Consider the following 24712-nt stretch of genomic DNA (forward strand, 5'->3'; position numbering starts at 1 on the left):
GAATCTATTATGTATAGACAAGCTAGCCAAATCCACAGAAACAGCTAGTACTATGCCAAGGTTAAACAGTAACAAAAGGGATTAGAAGTAAATGGGAAAGAGTGGAAGAAAAGCAGAAGTGGAGAGGAAGAAAAGCATAGTCAGTTAAGAGGTGTCGAGTTCAAAACAATGAGCAAATTTAGTGTCATTCTCACATGCAGGTTTATTGAGATTAGTTAATTCACAGAATTTTTGTTTGGGGGAAGATTACTTTTTAAGGCAGCAATAAAACTCACAGTCCCTTTAGAGTGGGTATAGTTCTTCTTAAATTGTCCACTGCTACAGCCCAAGAATAAGACATTCTAGGTTAGAACAAATAGGAGAAAAGAAAAACATTGGGCTTTTGAAATGTTCTTAGATCTAAGAACATTATAAATGAGGCAGGAATAATATTGCTGCACTTCATATTTTCCAAGCAAAGTACTTAAGTTTTACGAACATAATAAAGCCTCAATACAGGGTATGAAGTCAGAAATAATGGGCTTATATAATAGTTTTGATGTTTAAATATATGACATTGGCCATGTTGTTTGAACCTTCCAAATGTCAATTTTTTTCCACTAATAACTAACTCTCATAGGAATGCTATAAGCATTAAATGAGATTACATAATACAAAAAGTTTGACACATAGTGGGCAAATAAATTTTCCATTTCTTTCTGCCTAATAATCACAGAATCTTTAAAAATAAGTTCTAATGTCTTCAGTGGTTACAATGTGTTCAATAGTATCAGAAGCCCACCTAATGCTGGCTTATTTTAGTAAAGGTATCAGGTGAAGCATCAAAAAACACAAAAAGAAGCAGCATCAGACACTATCCTAAGGGACTTAACTGATCCCCCAAGTGTATCATCTAATCCCCGTTTTCCTCCTTTTATAAGTTACTTAATTTTTTAGTAAGTACAAATTACAAGGCATAGCCAGTAAAAGCTCTCACAGCAGTTAACTACATATTTAAAATATAGAAACAGAATAAGCCATTAAATAGCTTGCCTAGAGTAAGCATAACAGAAAAACATTTTACTTTTGTCATCCATTTAACTTAATGGATTTTCTCCAATCTCATTTAAAGTTGTTATTCTCTGTCTAATGTCTTTGGTAATACAGTAATGAGTAGATTATATCACTAGTTACATCTTCTCCTCTTCTGTTACATGATAGTACCTCTATTCACCTCCATATTGCTTCAAACTGAATGTGTCACAAAAAACCTTATACACAGTGAGACCCTGTCTCAAGATAAAAGAAAAAAAAAACTCTAATCTTATAAGGTAGTGAAAAAAGTCATACAAATCTAAAATAAGGGACATTCTGCAAACCAAATGGCTTAGACTACTCAGAAATATTGGTGTCATGAATGATAAAGCAGGAATAGGACTAAGGAATTATTCTTAGTTAATTTTAAAGAGTCATAATGGTCAAATGGCCAAAAACAATGTGTTATTCTTGACTAGATCCCAAATAAAAACAAGCAAACAAACAGATCAACTTTAAAGGATACTAAGACAATTACTGGAAAAATTTTATTTTTTAATTTTATTTATTTTTTGAGACAAGGTCTTACTACGTTGCCCAAGCTGGCCTTGAATTTCTGTGATCAACTGATCCACCTACCTCACCCTCCTAGGTAGCTGGGATTACAGGTGCACACCACGAACCTAGCCCTAGTAGAAAAATTGTAAGGACTGTCTATAAAAGTTTTGTATCAATTGCAAATATATGTCTAGTATATCACACTCTAAACATTTACAAAACATCTACATAATAAAGATCCTAGAAAATGATGCCATAAAGAAACCTGAATAATTCAGTTTAATGTAGGGTTTCATCAACTTTTTGGGTCACAGAATGTTATTTTCCCGGAATGTGTATTAATGTGTATGATGGTTTTGAAAATATTTCATTAAATAATTAATCTGTTACTTATACAGTATTATACAGTATTATTTAAAAATCTTAGCTAAGTTGTAGAAATTAAATAAATACCCAAAAAAAGTCCTACAACATTAGATTCCAGACTCAGGATCACGGTTTAAAAGTACCTGGATGAAAGACTCTCCCCAATGAAGACTTCATTTAGTGCTCTCACTGGCAAAAGCTGGGGTCCTGAAGCCTCAGACCCTGAAGTAATGGGGAAGAAAAATCCAAAATAGCTCCTTAAATTTTAGAAATGTTACATAAAATTATAAAACATTAAAACTTTTATAGTTTTAATAGAATTATATTCTTTAATGTAATCACATAAATTAAATATCTTATTTAAAGTAATATAAACCTTAAAGACATCTATCCTTAAACCAACAAGTGAAGCCTCTCTCCAAAATAACCATAATTCTACTTGAAACAATTTTTTAAGAGTGATAAAATAGATTTATACAATTTAAAAGATTCCTGTCGGTTTTACCTCGAAAGCTTTAGAAGCAGAATAAGTACTTCCAAAGAAGCACCATCTTGGATTAAAGCAGCAAATTACAGGAACCAAACTAGATATGTTAAAAGATCATTAATGTTTTGTTGCTATTTTCAAATAGAAAATCTCAAAAGTATTTTTAACACCAGCAGCATTAGAGAAACACTGCTCTAGCTCCCTTCAAGCGTCTTAAACTATATCATTTTTTCTTCTTTTAATCTATAAGACTGTAAGCACAATTTAATTAATTTTCTGTGATTGTTTAAATGTAACTCCATCATAGAAAACCATCCAAAGGACTCCCAGTGCCTTTTGAATCAAACATGTGATTGCCATCTTCCTAGAATTTCCTTTACTTTTTGTTTATTATCAGCTTCCAACTGAAATGCCAATCTCATCTCATCATCAATGTAGCAGGTTTATCGCACTCAGTCTCCCACCAGACAAGCACCACGGGACAACTTCACTTTGCTATTCCCTCCATAACTTCTCCTAAGTCAGTGTTTAAAAGTCCATCTCAATTGTGGCAGGCAGCCTCCGAGACAGCCTCAGTGATTCTTGCTTCATGATACTCACACCCTTGTGAATAGATGCTCTCCCACATCATACCAGGATTGTCCTATGTGACCAATAAAATGAGTCAGAAGTGATGTCATATACCACTTCTGAGATTACATTAGAAGGGACACTATGGCTTCCTTCATTATCATTCTCTTTTTCTCAGCTCACTTGCTGTGAGGGAAGATATGTCCAAAGACATGGCCTTTGCAGAGGCCAGTGTGGAGAAGAACTGAAGCCTCCAGCTAACAGCCATGTGATAAGCTGAGTAGATCCTCCAATCCAGTCACATCTTCACATACTACTGCCATCCTGGTTGACAGCTTGACCTCACCTCCTGAGAGACTCTGAACCAGAACTAACTGGTTAAGATGCTCCTGGCATGCCTGACCTTCACAATCTATGTGAGATTATAAATATTTATGTTTAGGATGCTAAATTTTGGGGAAATTTGTTACACAGGAATAAAGACCTTATACACATAATGTCACATAAGTATCACATAGATACTGAATACACTAAAAATAAAACCACTGTCACCAACACAACCAATGCTCTATTCTCTGTGTGGCCAGCCTGGTTATTATATTCTTCTGTTCACATGTTTATTAAAGTGACCATTCATTACATTTTCTTCATTTCTTTTGGATTGTATCTCCCTAAGTTGAACTCAACTATTCTTTCACATTCAAAAAGTTATTACAATGCCAAGGATCCTTGAACATTAATTTTCCTAAATTATCAGTTTTATGATACAGAAAAGAACTTGACATACAAAGCTAATAAAAAGATTCTTGTGCTCTGTGTTTATCAAATTTAATTGCACTTACAACAGGCTAACTTTTGAAACTGTCTTAATTTGCTATTAGATATATTTATATTCTCATGCATGCCTGTTTAACAAATATAAAATTAAAAGTATTATTTAAATTACTCCTCTTTAAAGTAATTACTAATGAAATTTGTTTCAGATCTCCATCCCCAGATTTCCTACAAATGTTGAACTGTGGTGCTCACTAAATATTACTAATACATTTATTCTCACCAAACTGTAACAATACATTTCTCCTTTTTATTATCTTGACTTTCTACCTCTATTCTCATTTTCCATAATTTTCTTCTCCATATTATATTTTTATTACGTGTCCTTATGGAATTTCATCTCAAAGACTTTGTCAAATGAAGAATCGCTTCAAATATCATTAATCATCTTAATTCTGTTTATACTTTCATGCTAATTGACTACCAAACCTTACCTAATCACAAAACTATTCAATAACTTGCTTCAGTGGGACATGAAAAGAGGGACTTGAAACTGATTAACCATTTTTTCTGAGAGAATGTATTACAAACTTATAATTTGTCTTTTTAAATATACACTTGTTAAACTAATGACAGAAACTACTACCCTGTATAATTCTCCCAGGTTCTCATACTGCAAGACTATTTCTGGGTCTACTTCCATTAGGTGGAATCATGTGACTACTGGTAATAGCCAATGGAATGTGGGCAAAAGTAATGAAAAAGCCTGGCTCCTAAAACTTAGATCCTCCATGTGCTCTGTATTATTCTTCCCACAAGATACTGAAGATTCAGTATAAGACTCAGAACCCTTAGAATACAACCAGAGCCACTATTTGGAAGGAGACTGGGCTGCCTGAACGGCCCCTGTAGTGAGATGAACTAGTAAGAAACCTCAAATTGAATTAAGTTGCTGATATATTTGGTATTATTTATGAAACCAATTCACTTCTCCAAATTTATATGACTAACCTGGCAAATAAGAAAGTTACTACTTATATGACTAGAACTTAAAAAAAAAGAAATAAATCAACCCTACCATACATAACCTTCCTGAAGCTATATTGGTAATAAAAATGAATTTTTCTTTATTAACTTGTAGAAATACAAACTAGGTAAAGATAGGTTATACCATATAAGATAAAAAAATTTCATTTATAGCTAGGTATTGTGGTGCACACCTATAATCCCAGTTACTTGGGAGGCTGAGGCAGGAGGATCACAAGTTTGAGAGGAAACTTAGTGAGATCCTGTCTCAATAAATAAATAAATAAATAAGTAAGTAAGTAAAAAGAGCTAAGGATGTAGCTCGGTGCTCCTGATATTGGAAAAAAAAATTGTTTTCATTTGTTTAAAGTTATATTTTCCCTTTTTTTAAGATGAAAGGTAAAATAAATTTTTTTTCCTTCCATTCTTTTGCTCTAAATTAGAAAGTTAATTCAAGAATCAAATATGTTAGTATGTTTATAATTTAAACCTATTCTGTATTCAAAAATCTCAAATGGAAGCCTCTTAGGAAATATTTCCTGGCAACTTGAAGAGAATATAAATAGGAAATAGAATATATACCCTGAAATTGCTTTGAATTTCTCAAAAAATAAAGATACAAAAAACCTCCTATAAATAATAACAACAACAAAAAACAGTCCTGTAAATTAGTGTCTAATATTGCACTGGTAAATACCATATAATTGTTAATAATAGTAATATAATTATAATACCACATCTAACATAGCTATTAAGAAATCTAAAGCTTGATTCCAAACATTTTATATATAAAATAACCTGCTCCAACATCACCACTACTACCTCCTTCTCTCTGAAAGTCAGCAATAGCTGTTTCTTCCCTAAGTATTGTATTCTGACATATTTTAGTGTAGGTCCAATTACCACTAATTATGCTGAAAACTGTGAATTCCTTCAATTCAGATTCTTCCCTACATTTTGAGAAATTTTCTTGCATTATTGTTTTAATTAGAACATTTTTTTTCTTTTCCTAGAACCTACCATTAATCAGGTTTAAACATCCTGCATGGTGAGCTATCACTAAGTTTATATGTACTCGATTATAGAGGTTTTTTTGTTTTTTGCTGTACTGAGGATTGGCAGGGGCTCCAGCACTAAGCTACATCGCTATTCCTTTTTTGAGAAAGGGTCTCACCAAGTTGCTTCCAGGCTGGCCTCACATTTCTGATCCTCCTGCCTTAAGCCTCCCAAATAGTTTCTATCACAGGTATGCGACACCCTGGCTGGCCATAATTGTTTCAATATATAAAATACAAATTTAGTTTATAAATTAAACCCAGTGAATCCTAGACATGTATCTGAGCAGTGAATCTCTGTATGCCAATCTACCTTTTCCTAAAATTATATGACTTAATGAAAAGTGCGCATCTTTTAGAGGTAGCAGTAACACGTTTAAGTGAGATACAATAAAATTTCTAGTGATGATTTTAAAATCTTAAAAGTTACTGAAGACTTTCAAAAAACAATAAACATAATTTTAGGAGACTGGCAGTACTGGGGATTAAACCCAAGGAGCACTGAGTGTTTTAGGTACTAGAAAATGAGGGAAAATATGGCTAATAATCCATAAATTAGCTCAAAACTGAGAATTCACCTTAACCTTCATATTAAAAAAGTTGCAAATTGCCTTAAAATACTTCAAACATAAATCTTAAGTCTAAGGTGCAAAATCTCTAACAAAAAGGTTCTATTCAATAACTATCACTATAGTAAATATATCTAAGCATTAACCACATAAAATGTATAATTATTATGAATTCTTCCACAGAACAGCTCATTTTCTATTATGTTTGTTTTCTTTCGTTTTTGGCATTTCAAAGATTAAGACCAAGAATCTTTTTTTTTGGTATTGGGGATTGAACTTAGGGCCTTGCACTTGTGAGGCAGGCGGTGGCATCGCAGAGCTAAATCCCCGGCCCCCCAAGAATCTTAGCCATCAACTATCCTGTCAGGTATTAAATGATCCTCTTTAATCAACCAGTTTTCAAACTTGCCCTGGAAAAAGAGTTCTCCTAGAAATATATTTCTTATTCTGAATTCTAATTGTAATAAATTTTACAATAAAGTAGTTTATACTTTGTTAAGTGTTGTTAGTGGCATTAAAATTAAGTTAACTACCAGTAAATATTATTATCTCAAAAAATTAGAGGTCAAAAGGACTAGAAATTCTGCCCCTAAAACCAATTCTAGTTGCCAATCCACCTACTTTCATCACCAACTCTCCCAATGTTGAAGGCTCTGCTATGCTGATTCAAACTTAGCTGCTGTTCATGAAGGTCCACAGGAATGGGGTTGATGCCAGTCCCTTCAAGATACAACCTGATACGCTGCCTCCATAACCACCTTAGAAAAGTGAAGGATAAGAAAGTTATGTTAAAACACAATGCACTAAATTAAGGATTGGACATTATCATAACTTCACCAAATTAAAAATTACTTATTAAAAAACTAGGCATTCCATGAACAAATTATACCTGAAACAACTAAATACCACCCCCCCCAGTTCCTGTTTAACGAGAAATCCAACATTTATTTCTCTGCTCAGTTATAAATATCTGAAGTGTCTATATAAAATCTCCGAAGTGACTTGAATTAAAGTCAAACTTTTTATCAAAAACCTATTAAATCTAAGATATTGAGCTCACCATAACCTTGTGTTTTGCAAAGCAAGAAAACATACAAATAAGAAAGCATTCTAAAAGTAAAATAGCATGTTAAGATGGTTAGACTGGAGAAAATCCCCCCAAATTCCACAGTGGTGGTTTATTAAAACAAAATAAGAGATTAAGAACAAATATAACATCTTTATTACACTTAAAGCTTTAAAGAATATTTTGATAAAAGTAAAGAGGAATTATGCTTAACTGATTTCAAAATCAATAATGCTGTTTCAAAAATGGCCAGATTCAGCTTGGTAATATATAAAACTATATTCCCTCTTGGGGGAATTAGTCGCATTAGAGTCGCATTAGTCACATTATAAATTAGTCGCATCTAGAGGTACCGTATTTCTGACATCATGAGAAATTAGAATCACCAATAATAAAATAATTCTAGAGAAGTGAATATTTTGGGGTGCAACTGAATGGGAGGAATAATTTCACATGTTCTATGGCACAACAGAATAACTACAGCTGATAATAACTGAGTATTTCAAAATAGCTAATAGGATTTTGAATGTTCCTAATACAAAGAAATGATAAAGTCTGAGGTGATGAATATACCACCAACTACACCGACCTGATTATTATATATATTTTAAAATATAACATTGTGGGGCCAAGGATTTAGCTCAGTGGTGCCGGCGCCTATCTCGCAAGCACAAGATCCTGAGTTCCATCCCAGGTACCAAAAAAAAGTAACATTGTACCACAAAGATATCTACTATGTGCCAATTAAAAACAAATTTTTAAAAAGTTTAGAACTATTTTACAATATTTGGAGGAAAAAACTTGTTAAAATATAAAAAGTAGTTCAATTTGGCTCTCTCATATATAACTGGCTAATCTATCCCAGCTTCTCCCTCTATCTGCCTCTTTTCGTGACATCTGACCATTAAACACATTAAAAGAAAGTTTTTAAAAAATCCCATCCCCACTGCTTAACAAACAATATGCAAAACAGAGGTGGCTGTATTAAATATTCAACGCTCCATTCATTATTAGATAAAAGATGAATATAAAAATATAAAATCTTAGCTGGGCATAGCGATACACACCTGTAACCCCAGCACTCTGTGAGCAGTGAGGCTGAGGTAGGAGGATCACAAGATTGAGCCCAGCCTGGGCAACTTAGTGAGACTCAAAAAAAAAAAAAAAAAAAAAATTTTTTTTTAAAGGGCTAGGGATGTAGCTCAGTGACAAGGCCCTAAGTTCAATACCCACTACCACACACACACACACATTAAAAAAAAAAAAATATATATATATATATGTATACATATATAAAAATACGTAAAATCTCAGAATTTGAGCCCTTAACAGCTTTAACTATCTTAAACTAAGAACATATAACAAGGTTAAGAACTTGGCCTCTGTCTCACTCAAGAACATCTCTAATTGCACTTACAGCCAAGTAACTTAACAAATTTTCTCATCATAGTTCTAACTGGACCAGAAGAAGTTAAGTGAAATCTATTTGTGATTCAGCAAGTGTATTACTTTTTAAGGCTACTATTCTAACTATGGACTAATCCAAGTAATAGTCCTGACTTGTTCTATTTTTAACAGCATTATAAATGACACATACTTATTAAAATATATAAGAACAATAGTAAAAAATTCCTACCTGAATTCACCGCAACAGAACTTCTGTAAGGCCTCTGGGAAGGAATGTGTATATCGAACAGGCAGACATAAATGACCTTCAGACCTTTATTTAAAGTGGATTTTAGGGTGGTATAAAGGAAAGAAAAGGAGAGAAGAAAAAAGTAATTTTAAAAGTATTATAAAAATCAAAATTGTCTGTACTTTCAAGAAGAACAAAAAGACCAAATAGAAATAGTCTATAGCTTTAATGCATAATACACAATAATACTTAAGTTTCCACATTATGGTGAAACTAAAAATAACAGCAAATCTGCTACTGTCTGATTACCGTATAAAGTTATCTACCAGTATAGTGGTGTTTGCATCCTACCTTTAAACTATTTAGCTATGAACTTTGAGTAAGCTACTTTGGTATGTTTTCTTATCTCCAAAGGCATGATAAAACCACCAATCACAAAAGATTATTCTGAAGAATGATCTATGTGAAAATACACTAAACCATAATCCCCTATAAATGTTAAGATGTTCTTGGCCGGGGATTTAGCTCAGTGGTTCCACCGCCTGCCTCACAAGCACAAGGACCAGAGTTCGATCTCCAGTACCAAAACAAAAAAAATGTTAAGATGTTCTTAAATGAAAAGAACCAAGAAAGTTTATTCCAATGTGAATAAAAAAAGTACATAAGGATGAACTACAAGGAATTCATAGCTTAATGTGGAAGACAAATTAAAATAAATTGCAAATTATAATATGGCTAAGCTTCCCTATAAGTTGCTACAGGAAGATGAGAATATATGGCACCTAATGATGTCCAGAAAGCTTATTTATCATCACTTACATAATGTTTTGATTAAGCCCAAGTTTCCACACTGTTTTTCCCCCTAGATGACCTTTCTAATGCTGTTACGGGAGTACACAGGACAACAGTCAGACTCATCTCCTAGATCAAAGATAATGAATGAAATATATTTAAAAACTATCAAGAAAATAAAGTGAAGGAGAATTAAGTGGTGTGAATAAATAAGATATGAGCTTTGAAAGTCAATGGGCAATTTAGTGAGATAAGAGAATAAGACTGCTGTTAAAGTAGGCGGCTGTGGTCAGAATTAAATTAGGACTGTAGACATAGAGAAATTCCAAATGATAATAAATTTATGATCATGACTGTGAAGATTGGAATAGAATAATGGTTAACATCACTGAAGCTAGAAAAGAGAAAAAAAAAACAAAAACAGCTGGGCATGGTGGCATATGCCTGTAATCCCAGTATTCAGTAGGATGAGGCAGAAGAATCTCAAATTCAAGGTCAGCCTTGAATTTACTATAGTGAGACTATAGTAAGATGCTGCATCAAAAAATTTTAAAAAAAGAAAAGTAGAAATAAAAAACAAAAGCACAATAGTTTAGATAATTCTTTTACTAAATCAATAAAGTAACCTAGAAAGTCAGTACAGGAATAACCAGGAATATGTATGAGATTCATAAGGAAGGACAGAAGATGGATAATTAACTCATGCTTCTTCAGCAATGCCAAATGTCTCCAACATTTTCCTAGTCAAGGCAAAAGGTCTATTATGCCACAGACCGCCCCCTCCCAAACTGCCTAAGAGATAACTGTGCAGACTGGTTCATCCAATAACATAATTTTCTACCATCGATGCCAGTGACATGAACTATGTCTGTGCTAAAAATTAGAGCTGTCTTTGAAAACATCTACATAAAAGACACCCCTATTTAAAGCTGGTGATTAATTCTACATGCCTAAACTTCATCCAAAAATTTTTGGGACATGGTGCTACTCTTCATGGTAGCCAGGAAAAAGGATTCTTCCACTTAAACATCATGAAACATAGTAAAATCCCTGTAGCAACAGAGCCTAGTAATGTGACTACAGTACAGAAAGTAAAGAATAGCTTTTGAATTTTAAGATTTATTTTAGATACTAAAAAAGCAAATCAGAAATGCCTATTTATATAACATGCAAAAGAAAAAAACCCCACAAACCAAACACACAAAAAGAACATGTTTTTCCTTACCGTTCTGGATCAGTGTTTACCCCTATAACTGGCTTAAGTCTGTCTAAGACTTTACTTGCTGCCAGAAGCATTGTACCATCACCTAAGGGAAATAAAAGACAAGAAGTAACCAGACTGGTGTTACAAAACCAGTTTTTGACATCACTCTGAAAATTAGTACTTTTGTTTCAACCTACCATGCTGACTGCCATAGCCTACCTCTCTTCCTTTCTTTCTACTATATCTTTGTATTATCCCTGCTGCTTAATCTAATATTTCAACAGTAGCAAGAATGATATCTTGGGCAAAATGTTCTTTGTTGTAGGGGGCTGTCCTGTGTACTGCAAAATGTTTAGCAGCGTCCTTGATCTATATGTATTAGGTGACACTAATTCCTCCTGGCTGAGAACTACTGCTGTAATCTCAAAACTCCCTTCCTTCTCCAATAACCAGTCCAAATTCATAAATTTTCTTGTTTTTTATTGTTTCTGATATGAGCTTTTTATCTTATTGAGCATAACAGACAAAATTATATCTATCTAAGGTACACAACATTGTGATATATATATTCATATATATATATATAGTGTGACATGTACTATAATCAAGCTAATTGATACACCCATCACCTCATATATTTATAGCAATTCTTAATTTCCTCTGCTCAGAAATATTTCACAATATTTTAGTGAGAACATATTTAACGAAAATGTCCAACTTCAGATTTCTCTCTCCAAGAATTATCAATAAAAAGCTTTAGAAAGAATGGTCACTAATAATGACAATGTTCAGGAAATAAAGAATTGTCAGTATAATGGAACCAAAGAGGGCCATGGAATTTACCTCATATCATTAAACCATCAAATTCAGTTGTTTTTTTTAAGCTACCATAATTAAACCAGAATACAATTACAACTAATCTTCTGAATTAACAGGTGAAGTTAAAAGCACTCCTTAAATATAAACACAGAAATATACACATGGAACTTCACAGGAACATACTTCACTATAAATATGGGATGTTGTATAAAACATGTCTCAAAACTAATCCTAAAATTCCAAACTTTTGTCTTCTGATAGGACTCTGAAGTCTTCAAAATAGCTATAACCCAGTGTATCTAGAAATAATGTGTATTAAAGAGCATTTCCATGTCCCAACATCTTCATCTCTATGAAATAATTACCTCCTGCAGCTATGACAGCATCTGCCCATCGAACAGTCTCTTCATCATATTCTCTCCTCTTTACTAAGCGAACCTCGATTCCTTCATTCCTAAGATTAAACAGTAAAGGTCATATAAGATTTCCACTGATGGTAACATAATAAGGGTATGTTTTCTGAGAAGCAAACTGTTACAGTGGAGATATAAAACAAATTATGTTTGTGATACATAAATTATGTGTAGCTTTGTAAAGGTTAGCTTCATTTTCATTTAATTAAAACATCCAATTAACTGTAAGTCACGAAACATACGAATAAACTAAAATTTAATAACTATCCAAATTTCCATGCACTGTAAAAATACTCTTATAGGGCTGGGGATTTAGCTCAGTGGTTCTGCCGCCTGCCTCGCCAGTGTAAGGTTCAGAATTTGATCCCCAGTACCAAAAACAAAAACAACAAAAATTCTTATAACCGCTAATAAATAGCAATACTGGTCAGAATTTCATTTCATTTTCTCTATTCCTTCTGAATTCTAAAATTTATTAAAACAAAGTGGTCCAGAATATTAACATTTAATAAAGCCAAGTAGTTGTTATTTCAAATTCAACAAATATTCATTGAGTGGCAGACTCTCAGTGACAAAAACATCTTAATTTGCATGTTTTCATACTGATTCTCTTGTATACACACAAACTTACCCAATGATTACAATTGGTCCCAAATTAACTAAAATTCTTACAATGATTTTATACACTCAAAGAATATAATATACACTTATATTGTACTGTTAAAAAACATTACATATACTGTTGAACACAGCTGAGTACTAAATTAACAACAGATAAGGCACTTCTCTGGTAGACCAAATAACTGAAAATACCTATGAAATTTTCAGAGCACAATAAAAATTTCCTTAGAAAGCTATAAAATCAGATCCATTAACCTCAATATAATTTTCTGAAAATGATTTTATAATGACTGTGTTTACCAAAATGTAAAAATTAGTTGCTGGTACAAATTGTTTAAATGGAAGTCCCGAATATAAAAGCCCAGCCAAGGGGCTGGGGATTTAGTTCAGTGGTTCCACCAACTGCCTCACAAGTATATAAAAGGTTCCAAGTTCAATCCCTGGTACCAAAAAAAAAAAAAGCCCAGCCAAGGCCGAATCCCATAGACTTACCGTAAGCTATCTACAATATGCTGTACATTTTTGGTGTGAATATGATGTCGTTCAAGTAATCCACTGTAGCTAGAGCCTTTTAATGCAAGCTATATAAAAATAAAAGAAATGTTGTTTTAGACATGTAATATACAATATTTTAATACTGGTTTTAAAAATCCTGATATAAAATAGAATCATTTAAAAGTACATTTTAATGACTGCCTGTGAAACCTACAAGTTCAAACTGAACTAGATTCATACTTTGGTTTTGATAACAAATACTGCATGATCTCAAAATCTGCATGTTTTAAAGCTTAGCATTTTAAATGACTTTTTAACATATCATGTATGGCTATCTGAAAACCAAACGAAAACTACTATTTTTAGAAGCAGTTAGATGACCTTTATTCCACTTGCTTTTGCTGCTCTCTTGTGTTCAGAGTTATGAACTCTATTTGGAATTTACCCTACAAAAGGTAAACAAAGAGTTGGTTAGTTTGAAATAGGGTAACTTTTAGATATAGACATTTATCTTTCAAGAATTATTTTTCCTAACTGATTGGAGTTAACATTTTCTAACATCTCACTGGTACTGCCCTTTTAAAGTATATGTCTTATAAGTAATCCATAAAGTAAAATAATGAGAAAGAAGTTCAGAAATATTCTCAATGAACACTCACTTAATCAGCAAGTAGGAAATCATCCACTGGAGTGAATGCTAGTAGAATTAGGAAGCATGTTTTTGTCTTTCCTTTTCCAAATTATTTTATACCTTTCATCTTTAGGATATAGAATTAATTTTGAAGATCTTGTCCAATTTAAAATCTTAAATGTTTTTATTTTAAATTACCTGAGTTACAAAGAAAAACATTTTTTAAATTGTAATGTGTATCTTACATTTTTAAATACTATAAAATAATGCTAAAAACATGAAAGATGTATAAAGCAAAACAAAAATCAAATATAATCTTATTCTGGGATAACTGGTGTTAATATTTTGCTATCCAGTCTTTTGTCTACGATTACTGGGTTATGAGTTTTTAAACAGTTTTTGTCCTCACTTTATAATCTAAATAGAAATGCATATTTCTCAAAAGAGGAGAGGAGGAAACATTGGGCTACTGTGAAAATTAATACACAGATGTTAACTCATAGATCAGACATCTTGTATAACAAATTAGTTCTTATTCATAAGCCTCATATTAGAGCAAAATAATGTCAAGAACGTTTTTAAAGCAGTGACTAACACAATAACTAAATAACACAACCCATTTACTTTAATCTACAAATCAGTTTTGAAAAACTATTCTTAGAGACTTTCAAATTATAGATGGGCATGGCTTCAGCATTCAGATTATTATTTTCAATATTCAGCTACAGATTAAAACTGCACTAAACATCTCTCAATGAGTATGGACCAAAATCCCTTTCTTCTCTACTTACTATATATAAATACCAGGAAAGCAGTAATCTTTTCTTGTTCATCACTGTCCCTATGGTTCTAGGTGGTGGATAAGTATTTGTTGAGTGAATTCATTCATGCATGTTTCTGTTTTTTGTATTGTTTGAATGCTTGGCATACATGTTTCTGAAAAGCAATAATACTGCATAAGCTGGTGCTAGAGAAGATAACTCAGCTAACAGACAGTAGCCTTCAAAGCAGGTCATCTTTACCTGATCAGAACTGGGCAATGGTAGATTAACCAGAGTAGTACATTATATTGTTACAGTAAGTACTTCCCATGATCCCACTTTACAAGTGAATGCTATAAACTGAGCTCTAAAAACTTAAATGTATTCATCAAAATATCTGAGCCACCTGACTGTGTAGTTGAGCTCAATCACATGTATTACATAGGGCACTGAAAATTACCATGGACACTGAGAACTCACTAAAATGCACAATAAGTTTATTACAGTTTCATCAAATCTACCTCTTCTGATTTGCTATAAATAAAATAAGGGTAGCTGGCTGTTATGATTTGGATCTAGATGTCATCCTAATGCCTCATGTGGTCATAGGTGACTTTTCCAGAGGTAGCTGAATCTAGAGTGTGTAATGGGATTAAGGACAGCTGGGATTAAGGGCCTGTGACTACTAAACCAGTACAACGATTGGTTTGGCATCATCCTAATCCCTGTAGTCTGGACAAGACAAAAGAGGCAGAAAGATGCTGTTAAAGTTCCCTTGTTTTTGCTACTTTGTGGGTGTCTTGAACTGTTTCTCTTCGGTAACGCCCCATTGCCATGTGCCACTCTGCCTTGGAACCAGCCATTTGTGGACTGAAACCTCAATAAACTGAGCTAAATAAACTCTTTCCCTTTTAACTTTGGATGCCAGGTATTTTGTCTCAGCAATGAGAGGAAAGTAACTAACACACTGGCCCTTGGACTTCAATTCCTTGTCCAAATTTTTTGTTCTAACTTTTGGTTCGGACTACATGGAACATGTACCAAGGAATAAAGGACATAAACTTTACTGGATAAGCCCTATAAATTCTATTCAGGGGATTAGAAACTTTGCACTTATTTTCTACTTCTCAACAGGCTCCAAGAAATTAAGATACTCCGCAGTAGAGTGTTGTGGAACTTTGGTTTGAGATGGTGAAGGGGTTTGAATCTGTGGTGAAAAAAACGTCTTAAAGAACCAACAAAAACTTCAAGCTCCCTATGATTGCTACCAACACTAAAATTCCAAATCTAAAGTTCATTTGGGATCAGAATTCTTAGCACTGGAGCAGAAATGTCAGTTCATAAATTCTTATTCCCACTCAAATGTCTTATTTTGAATTAATTCTGTAATAATTCATGTTCAACATTTATTTAGAGAATAAAAGATTTTATATTATTTTATTTAAAGCTGTAGCTGGTTGGGTGATTGGATTTTTTTTTAAAACAAGGATTAGCTAAACCAGGCATATAAAAGATAAAAAACTTAAGAAAATCATTTAGACAAAATAATTAGAAAGTCTTAAATCACTGCTCAACTGGCTCTTATATTTGTACAACATGCAACAGCTAGTAAGAATCTGTAGCTATATCCCTGAAAATAACATGACTTCAAGCTTCTAAAAACATACCTTAATCAGACAAAAAGAAGAACACACAAATCCTTGTAAAATGTTTTACTACTGAGGTTAGAAATTAAAAGAATTTAGAATCCATTCTCAATTCTGCAATGTTCCACATTAAGTATTAATCTTTACTATTTTTTCCAAAATTTGTTAATTCTTCTATCCATTAAAAAAATAAATAAAAAGCTAACTCAACAAAACGCTGGTAAAAAGCAGGTGAGTCTTAAAAATCAAGACAGATACTTTTCAGTACAAGCAAGAGAATATCTTATAGAAAACACCACAAGCCACCATCTCTTCTCCTCAAGTAGCTCTGATGTTGAAACAGAACACTGCATGAAAGGAAGAAAGGAAGGCTCCAGGGGGACAGATTTAGCATTCTTTAAGGGAGATGGGATAGTTACACTATTTTCTAAATGGTCTACAACACTTTTATTATATATCACTGACACTTTTACTTAACCCAAACTGAATTTATTACAACTACAAATATTTAGAATTTATTATACCAGTCAGTTAAGTGCTATTATTTGGCACTCTAAGCAATTTCCATAAAAGTTCAGTAAGAACAGGAGCTATGTCTTTTAAAATTTAGCACATAAGAAATGCACAATGATACAGTGACAGTTTGGTAGGTAAACTCACTACGCATGATGTAATCAACCTTCCAAGTACACACACTTGCCAGGCTTGGTGGTATAATCCCAGCTACTCAGGAAGTTGAGGTAGGAAGACTAAGCTCGAGGCTAGCCTGGACCACGTAGGACTCTGTCTCAAAATACATTTTATGTTTGTTTGTTTTCTGAGACAGAATCTCCCTACATAGTTCAGGCTTGCCTTGAACTCAGTGGCAGCAGCCCTCCTACCTCTGCCTCCAGAGTCCTGGGATTATATGTGGGCACCACCACATTTGGCTCAAAATAAAATTTTACAGAAGGGCTGACAGGTACAGTTCAGCGAGACAGCACACTTGCCTAGCATGTACCAGGTCCTAGGTTCAACCCCCAGTACAAAAAACTATTGTTCATAAGTGTCTTAAAAAGGCTAACAGCACCCAAATAGCAGCTAGAAAGTTAATAACTCTATCATGATCAGGCCTGGTACACTGACCCCTAAACATTTCATATATTTGCTACTTATTTTGAATCATTTCTATCCGTCATTTATTCTTTCTCTCATGTTTTCACTTTCATTTTCCCCAATCTTCTCTGCTTCAGTATTTCTTTTGTCAATTGTTTACTTCCTCCCTTGAATGTGGGTATTCCTCAAGGTTCCATCTTTGGCTCTTATCTGTTCTCACTTCATTTTCCCTGAATTATCTCCAACTGGACAATTTGACCTAGCAAATATGAGCTAGTAACTCGGAATTCTATCCTGCCAGTCTAAGCTGCCCTCTTGAGCTACAGGCTCAAATTTTCAAAGGCCTACTTTAATATCCACTCACAGGTAACTCAAGAAGCTCTCTCCAAAAAGATTTCAACTGGACTAGTTCCCCCTTTCCAATCTGCTCTGCTGAGAGCCTTGTATGCACCATTTGCACAGGCAACAATCAACAGAATAAACCCTACTGTCACCTTTAATTCTTCCTTCACACTCAGTCTCCACTGCCAGCCAGTGGTGATGTCAAAATACTTACATCCATAAACTGCTTCTCCAAAGCTGTGTCATTTATGTTTATACTGCCACTGCTTCAGTTCTGGACCACATCCACTCTTATGTGAATTACGGTAAAAGCCAGCCTCCAGATTTTTTCAACTAGTTCCTTCTTTACATGTTTTACCTAACTCCCATCCCCAGGCTAATTACCACCACCTGAAACCTAGTTTTACCCTTTGCCCAAAATGCTGATGTCTCAAAAAAATTGACATTCATCACCCCATTCCTGTGGGAAAAAAACAGATATAATCCTACTAAGTTTGAAGACAACCAGAGGAGAAAGCCAGTTCCTTGAAATGATAACTGACACCTTCATATCATGTCCAGCCTACTTGTTTAGCCTCTATATACTTTGTCTTAACCAGTGATTTTCAAACTGCGATTAATACTTTATAGGTTAGTTACAAACAGCATGTCTACTAAATAAAAAATAAAATGCACTGTATGTAACAAGGCTAAATTGTTTCCTAATATCTTTTTTATTAGTATACATTTTTAGTACATAATCTTTACATTCCTTGTGGGGAGCTGTAACATTTCAAATACAACTACTAAGTAACAGTGTAAAATACCCCTGACAGTGTAAAATATCACAATCAAAGTTTCAATTTTGTTGGCTAAAAGAAGAATTTTACCCCTTTTACCATTTTACCCTCATCATATTGGAAAAAGGTTAAAATTTATCAAGTGCTGATCAGAAAGTGGGGATTCAAGCACTCATTGAACGCTTAGGGAAAAATTATTTGTACTTCTAATTGTAGCATTTTTTAAATAGGAAAATTGCAAACAACCAAATTGTCTAAACAATGGAAAACTACAGCATTTAAAATGAATTAACATGTGTCAACATCGATAAGTTTCAAAACCAACAGCAAATAAAAGCAAATTTCTAAAGAATAGGCACATATTGTAAAGGATTCAATGCTAAAGAATATGTCATTGATATATCTTTTTAAAGACACACAAAATAATGTTATAACTGTTAATGGAATGAAGAGAATGATAATAAAATGGAGTTCTTGCCCCCAAATAGTTTACAGTCTAGAGAAGAAAATAACCAGATTACTATTATGAAGATATAAGGAGGAATTCTTAACCCAGCTTTGGTAGGCAGAGAGGCATGTGCACAGCAAGGTTATCAAGGTTTCCCAAGACAGTAATATCTGAGTCTGACCCCAAAGGAAAAACAAGAATTGGCTGAAGGATGGAGAAGAGCATTCAAGTCAAAGAGGGCTACAAAGGAAAAGATACTGAGGAATGCAAATTAAATCACCCTGAAATACAACTTTTCACCTACCAGGTTGGAAATGACCTCAAAAAAAAAAAAAAAAGTCATAAAAAGCAAGTACATCACTGATCAAAGTAATTACTGATATAATCTCTAAGGAAAACAATCTGGCAATGCCTATTAAAATTTCATATGCACGTGTCTTTTGACTGAGCAACTCTTCTTTTAAAAGGTTTCTTACAGCTTGATTCACAAACATATGAACACAAATATTCACTGATTAAACCAAGGTAAGTGTTAAATAAGTGAAGGAACATGCACACAATGAAATAAATACACATTGAAGGGCAGGGGAAAGGAAAGAAGGGAAAGGAAAAATGATGAGAAATGGAAAAAATGGAAATAAAGTCTTTGTAAATAGGGAAGGGTGGAGGGCGTGAAGGGAGGGCTAGGAATGGGGAAAAAATAAGAACCAAGATGCATTATGTAAAGGTACAATTCCCAATGAAAATGTAATTGTGTTGTATACCTACAATGTACCAATAAAAGAATAAAAAAAAAAAAAGAAATATACATATATGGTAATACTTCAGTTCACACAAAAACATTCAGCAAAATTTGCTTCCGTTTACAAACTCTACATCAGGTGACAAACACAACCCAGGCCATCTTCCCCACACAAACACAAACACAGCCAACTTCCCCAATATTGAAAACAAATGAAGTCTGTAAACCAAGGTACCACCGTATATTATTAAAAAATAGAATGAGAATGCTCTTGATAATTTCCACAAATATGCTGAGCTTAAATGATACAAAATAGTTTAAGTAGTATGTTATCACTGAATGAAAAGGGATAGGGTAAAGAAAAGAGTATTTCACTGTGTTGATTTATACATACATTATTTCTGAAACAAACACAAAAAAACAGTAAGTTATTTGCAGAGACTGAATGACAAGTGAAAAGAAAAAGACTTTTTATTGTATAACATTCTGTATCTTTTCCATTTTGAACCATTTTAATATGATCAATAAGTAAATCTGCACAACATCTACTGGAGATTAAAGGTATTTGAAATTGCCAGAAAATGAAGTTCAAGACAAGAAATGATCAGCAATGAAGCTTGAGTTAGAAGCCTCAAATTATGAAGGGGCTCAATTAACACAGGAAGAACTTGAAAGCTGTAACAGTTGTTTCTCACAGTATGAAACCTGGAGAGCTGCTTAAAAATGCAGATCCCTGGAATTCAGACAAAAAGAAATGTAGCCAGCCATAGTGACACATAACTATAATCCCAGTTACTAGGGAGGCTGAGGCAGGAGGATCATAAATTCAAGGCTAGCCTAGGCAATTTATGACTAAAAATCCCCTGTTCACAAGACACATCACTGATCAACTGAGGAAAAAGCAAGACTCAGAAATAAAGCAGTGTAACACAATCTGTATGAAGAGTAATTGAAGCCAGGTGTGGTGGCCTCCACCTGTAATCCCAGCACTCAGAAGGCTGAGGCAGAAGGATCACACAAGAGGCCTAGGCTACACAGTGAGTTCAAGGCCAATCTAAACTACATAGTGAAACTCTGTCTCAAAAAAGTAATTGAGGGCCCAGGGATTTAGCTCAGTGGTTTCGCCGCCTGCTGCACAAGCCCAAGGACCAGAGTTCGATCCCCGCTACCAAAAAAAAAGTAATTGAAAGTCAAAACTTTCACCCAGCTTGACAGACATAATCCTATTCTGTACAAGGCTTTATCACTTAAAAGGTATTTCTTCTCATTTAATACATTTCTACCAAGTTAGATAACCATGGCACTTCAGGGTACAAAACTATATGGGTACTCTGTCCTTCATCTTTTTTGGATTTTAACAAGTATTCTAATACAGACCTAATTTGCATAAAAGAAAGAACAACCACCACAACAAAAGAGAATACTTTGATACAAAACCAAGTTACCATGACAGTATAGACAAAGCAGCCCTGGTACTAGAAAATTCAAGAACTTGACCATTTGCTTTTATATCCAATTCGTAGGGTTCATATGTTTTTTACCCCAACAATGCAGCTAATATTTATGTCCTTACCATTCCCATTACAGAATTTTCTTTTAGAACAACTTCATACACCCCAGTATTCTTTGACCTGCTTCCTACTGCACTGTGAGTACTGGCCTTAATGTAAATATAAAACAAATTCCTATCACTAAGGAACTAATCCAATAAAATTCTAATAACAATGTCACCACCAAAAAAAAAAAAACTATTCCACTACCTGACAATTACAAAACTCTGTATTTTTTTTTTCATTTTAGTAGTTTTACTTCAAAGTTTTCGTATTCCAAAGAGCATTACCAGGCAAGCAATAGACAAATATTTACCTATTAAGTAATTTCTCCACTCAGGGTACCGTAGGCAGTTAGATTTTTTAAAGACATTGATTTTTTTTCCTACATTTTAAAAGTTTTTTATTAGTGCCAATATAGTCAACAGGTCCAAGAATTAATCCCAATTTAAAGCCACCCATTTTTCTGAGACCTTGAAAAAAATTTCAAAATGCCAGCACTACCAAGGTCCAACCCTAGCATTTCACATACAGAACTAAGCAAAAGCATTTTGAAAGGTGACAATACTACACAAAACGTATCGTTTTCACCCAGGAGACCCAAAGACATTAAAAACATGGATGTCAACCACAACCAAAGCCTAGAGCTCCTGACCCCAACCCCACAACTGGAGCCTGCCAATTCGAATGTACAATTTCATTATTTTTTTTTTTTTAGTGTACTGCTTGATTTGCTGTGAGATGTTCTGCTAAAATCGTATGAAGAACATATTTATGTATACAAGGCATTTGATAATTTCTAAAATTTGGACCGTGCAAAATTAGGAGTACAATACAAAGGACACGCCCTTTCCCAAAAGAGAAACAATGTACTTTCATCTGACTTTACCATTCCCAGCTTCACCCCTAATTTCACTCACTTAACAACCTAGGCAACTTCAAGCTCTTGTTTAAACTGTTCATTTACTCTAAATATTCAGTGCTTTCTACAGACGACTACCTCAAACATTTAGGAAAAAGAGAGAAAACAAATCTACCTGGACGTCCACCAGGTGAACGAACAGGCCCTCTTCAATTAACCTATCAAAAAAAAAAAAAAAATCACAACGTTTAACGCTAACAAGACTCAGCACTTGCAAAGATTTACAATTTCATTTTGATGTCTCCATATAACGGGCAGATTATAAAGGACAGCAGGTGTTTAGCACTGGCAGCCTACTCTTAAAGTAATGGTAGGTGATAGCAATTAGTTCCACACCCTTTCAGTGCCAATAATCACAGATTCCCGATGGACATTTTTCCAGATATATTGTTCCTGACAGCATGGGCCAGTCTCCATTTCCTAAAGCTGATGGCTAGGGACATGGAGTCAAAATTTTAAGGTAAAACCTGGGTGGCACACACCTGTAATCCCAGCTACTTGGTAGGCTGAGGCAGGAATATCTCGTTTGAGTCAACCTGGGCAGTTCAGTAGGACGGTCTCAAAATTTTTCAAAAGGGGGTGGCTCAGTTGCAAAGCACATGCCTAGCATGCACAAGGCCCTAGGTTTAATCCCAGGATCATAAAGTAGATAAAAGGGGCAGGGAGGGTTATTGAACTCCAGCACACCTCCCTCCCTTTATATACCTCACAAAAATATCAATACAGCAAATATAGTCTATTGTGTAGGCACTATACAGAAGAGACACGAGCTTTTCATTTCACCCTTTACCTGGCCTACTTGTCCCTTGTCTGACTTTTCTACTTTAAAACATAACGTTCAAGTCAAATTTCCTCCCTTGGAGTTCTCAGCAGCAGACACGTGTGTTTTTGAAACAAGCTGTTCACCGCTGTCTGGCGACCGCACTCCACCCTGGAAGAGGATAGCCCAGACCTGCTGGGCTTCCCGGAGCGTCCCAGGCCTCGTGGCCCGCCCCGGGCGAGGGGGTGTGTCCGCGGCCGCATAGCCCTCTCCCGCAGCCCGTAACGGCGCCCGCGGACCCTCCTTCCTGGGGCTGCCTAGGGGTTGTTCCCGGGGCGCCCAGGCCTCAGGCCGCCGGCCCAACTTTCTCGGGGATGCAGCTGCTATTCCCAACAAGGGGGCCCGCAGTGGGGGCCAGGGCACAACTGAGTGCCCAAGGCCCTCTCACCGGGGGGGGGGGGGGGGCACTCAGCAGCCCTAGGCCTCAGGCGCCCCGCGGGGGCTGCGGACACTGTCCCCCGCGCGAGGGGACCCGCAGTCGAAGTCACCCGGGATCGGGGTGCGGGGCAGAGGCCAGTCCCGGGAGGACCTACCCGAGGGGGCGCAGCCACCTCCCACGCCCCGGCCAGGACCCCACGGCGGGGCGCCGGGACCCACCAGCTGCTTCAGGTCCTCCTCCGAGAGCTCCGCGTAGCGGTACCGCTGCTGCTCGAACTCGTACCGAGTGGTTTTGGCCACCACCACCACCCGCGAGGGGCGGAAGCCGCCGTCCGGGCGGCTGCCACAGCCCGCCAGCTCGCGTGGCTGCCCGTGCCCCAGGTGCCGCCGGCCGGCGGGGCCTCCCAAGCCCGCTCCTGCCCTGCGGAGCGCCGCCCGGCCGCCCGCCACGCGCCGACAGCTGCCCAGCAGAAAGCCCCGGTAGCACGTCATGGTCGGCCGGCCGGGGCCGCAGGCTCCGCTCCCGCCCGCTCCCGCGCCCGCGCCCGAGTGCGCGCCGCCCGCCGCCGGGCCTTTCACTTGGCACCGGGCGGGTGGAGGTTAAGCGCGGGGACGTGCCCGAGTTTAGGCGGGCGGGGGAGCCCGCGGGAGGGAAAAGTGGGCGGGCAAAACCCGGAGGCCTGCGGATGGTGGCTTTCGTTTGTTTATCTTTTTTTTGGTTGCTGTTACCGTGGACGCCTGCGCAGTGGCCTCTTTCCCCCGAAGCCAGACCTCCCCTCTCCTACTGTTGCCTGGTCGCTCTTTTACCCACCCCCAGGCTAACCCCGTCTGCCAATCACAGCCCGCTGCGGTTTCAGAGCGCCCCCTCTCCCCCCTCCCGCCCAGAGGCTTCGGGGATTGGCTGTAACCGAAGAAAGAGCAGGAATCTTATTTGGAGGTAGAGCTGCCTCAAGAAATCCAGCTGGAACTGGTCTGAGGTGGCGAGGTGGGTGCGGGGAGGGCTTTGAGCATCTGGCGGGAAAGCTGGAGCTCCGCCTTCAGCGCTGCGGTTCTTTCTTGTCTGAAATAGAGCACACGTGCCCTTTGCTCGTGCGTTTTAACTAATCCCTGTTAGCTGATGTGTCTGCTGGTGG

The 24712-nt window shown here is 36.1% G+C and overlaps 2 protein-coding genes across 8 annotated transcripts in view; one reads left to right on the top strand and one right to left on the bottom strand.

Moving 5' to 3' along the window:
• Skp2 (S-phase kinase associated protein 2) overlaps positions 1-3825 on the top strand; it is a 55076-nt gene extending 51251 nt beyond the window's left edge. Inside the window, exon 10 of the mRNA XM_021261499.2 lies at positions 3174-3825. Within this exon, the coding sequence (XP_021117158.1) occupies positions 3174-3243 (70 nt within the window). The 3' untranslated portion in view covers positions 3244-3825. The remainder of the gene's footprint in view (positions 1-3173) is intronic.
• Nadk2 (NAD kinase 2, mitochondrial) overlaps positions 1-24145 on the bottom strand; it is a 37718-nt gene extending 13573 nt beyond the window's left edge. The window contains exons 1-9 of one of the 7 annotated variants that reach the window (XM_021261498.2): positions 23799-23952; positions 22497-22539; positions 13463-13551; positions 12302-12390; positions 11139-11220; positions 9122-9205; positions 7041-7177; positions 2082-2160; positions 276-341 (exon numbers count right to left, since the gene is read on the bottom strand). In XM_021261498.2, coding sequence (XP_021117157.2) covers positions 276-341; positions 2082-2160; positions 7041-7177; positions 9122-9205; positions 11139-11209 — 437 coding nt within the window. In that variant the 5' untranslated portion in view covers positions 11210-11220; positions 12302-12390; positions 13463-13551; positions 22497-22539; positions 23799-23952. Of the gene's footprint in view, positions 1-275; positions 342-2081; positions 2161-7040; positions 7178-9121; positions 9206-11138; positions 11221-12301; positions 12391-13462; positions 13552-13846; positions 13912-22496; positions 22540-23171; positions 23523-23734 lie in introns of those variants that run through there. The other 6 variants (XM_021261496.2, XM_087189297.1, XM_004848612.3 and 3 more) reach the window with 6 other exon arrangements.
• Between the last annotated feature and the right edge of the window lie 567 nt (positions 24146-24712).

Source organism: Heterocephalus glaber, unplaced genomic scaffold (assembly GCF_053883595.1).
Source record: "Heterocephalus glaber isolate CG9 unplaced genomic scaffold, H.glaber_assembly_v1.0 deba00001538, whole genome shotgun sequence".
Taxonomy (NCBI): Eukaryota; Metazoa; Chordata; class Mammalia; order Rodentia; family Bathyergidae; genus Heterocephalus; species Heterocephalus glaber.